The following is a 1,348-nucleotide window of genomic DNA, read 5'->3' as shown; positions in this document are numbered from 1 at the left end:
ACGTAGATGTCGATGACTTGAATGAGAAAACGGTGCTTCAGCTTCTTGATGGTGTACAGCTCACGGGGCAGAAACTTGAGGCGGTAGTCATCGGAGGTCTTCTCCAGGTCGATCACCTTCACAGCCGCCGGCTTGCCTTTGTAGGTGGCCTTGCAGACACAGGCAAAAGAACCGCTGGAAACGAGAATTTAAGATTTAGATTTGGTAGAGAAAGTAAGGTTGTTACCTGTTGAGTGCATCGCCAATGGTGAAGCCCTTCATCGCCAGCAGCTTGACGTCATTCGATGCCAGCTGCACCTTCTTCACTGGTTGCATTGGTTGACTGGTCTGCTCTTGTCTAGTTTGGAAAAGTTGTCTGGAAAAAACAATCACTAAACTTGAAACTGTTTTCAAAAGCCTATTTTTGCACGTAGTTATAGCACAGCTGTACATTTGAGCAAAAACTATTCTAAATTCGAATTTAGAAAATTGACAACAAAACTAATGTGCTGATTCACACAAAAGCACTCTTTTTTGTAAAACACCAAATCATTACTTTAGGCTCGTCACTTCCTGTACAGCTCAGCATAAAAAACGTTTTGATTTTTAAATGAATTTGGTGTTTTTAGTAGTGCACTGAGAGAAAATGTTTAGATTTTTGGTAAAAATAAATTGAAAGTAGAGAATATCGTTTTCAAAATTGAGCAGTTAAATTTGCCGTCACTAGATGAGGACAAAGTGGCCNCCAGGCACTGTCGCTTCAGTCGACCCCCTCGCTGAGCCGCCACCGCTGTTTGTGTTTCTCTTTCTCTTTCTCCTCTCTTGGTTTGTCACCATCACCACCGCCACGATCACCACCGCTGTGAATCGTCTAGGCACCACGCACGCATTCCTGGTCAGCTTATCATCCGCCACCAGACAAGCAGACACTCATTGCGAGAGCTGTCACCGACGACGAAGAAGAAGGAGAAGAAGATCAACTTTCTGGTGAGAAGAATCAATTCCTGCACACAAGTCATCGATGAAGATGCATTGGCACCAAAAAGTGCCGTACTTTTTGGCACTTGCCATCGGATTAGCACTCGCCGTGTCCGCCGGTAAACTCTTGCACTGATAATGTTGATGATGCTAATGACACCATTTGTGATTCTAGAATCCGCAGAAACCCCCTGCGACCCGACCGCCAAGCAGGTGATCGATATTCCCACTGGAAAAAGCAATTTCTACAACGTGCTCAGCGTCACCGACCTGAAAGCCACCGGCAACTGCGTGTGGAACATCAGCCAACTGCTCTCTGCCAGCGGCTCCTACCTCGACCTGACCAGTCTGGTGCTGGACCCAAAGGACGGCCTCCACATCACCGGCATCA

General features: G+C 46.5%; 1 protein-coding gene across 1 annotated transcript in view; it reads right to left on the bottom strand.

The window, feature by feature from the left end:
* The window catches only part of LOC108355696 (testis-specific serine/threonine-protein kinase 2-like), a gene marked incomplete at its 3' end in the record, with an annotated part of 908 nt that extends 593 nt beyond the window's left edge, over window positions 1–315 (bottom strand). The window contains exons 1-2 of the mRNA XM_017606838.1: window positions 227–315; window positions 3–174 (exon numbers count right to left, since the gene is read on the bottom strand). Of these exons, the coding sequence (XP_017462327.1) occupies window positions 3–174; window positions 227–315 (261 nt within the window). The remainder of the gene's footprint in view (window positions 1–2; window positions 175–226) is intronic.
* Between the last annotated feature and the right edge of the window lie 1,033 nt (window positions 316–1,348).

Source organism: Rhagoletis zephyria, unplaced genomic scaffold, assembly GCF_001687245.7.
Source record: "Rhagoletis zephyria isolate East Lansing unplaced genomic scaffold, Rhagoletis_zephyria_1.1 Rzeph_scaffold_48840, whole genome shotgun sequence".
In the NCBI taxonomy this organism is placed as follows: Eukaryota; Metazoa; Arthropoda; class Insecta; order Diptera; family Tephritidae; genus Rhagoletis; species Rhagoletis zephyria.
This window is presented reverse-complemented; position numbering and strand designations above follow the sequence as displayed.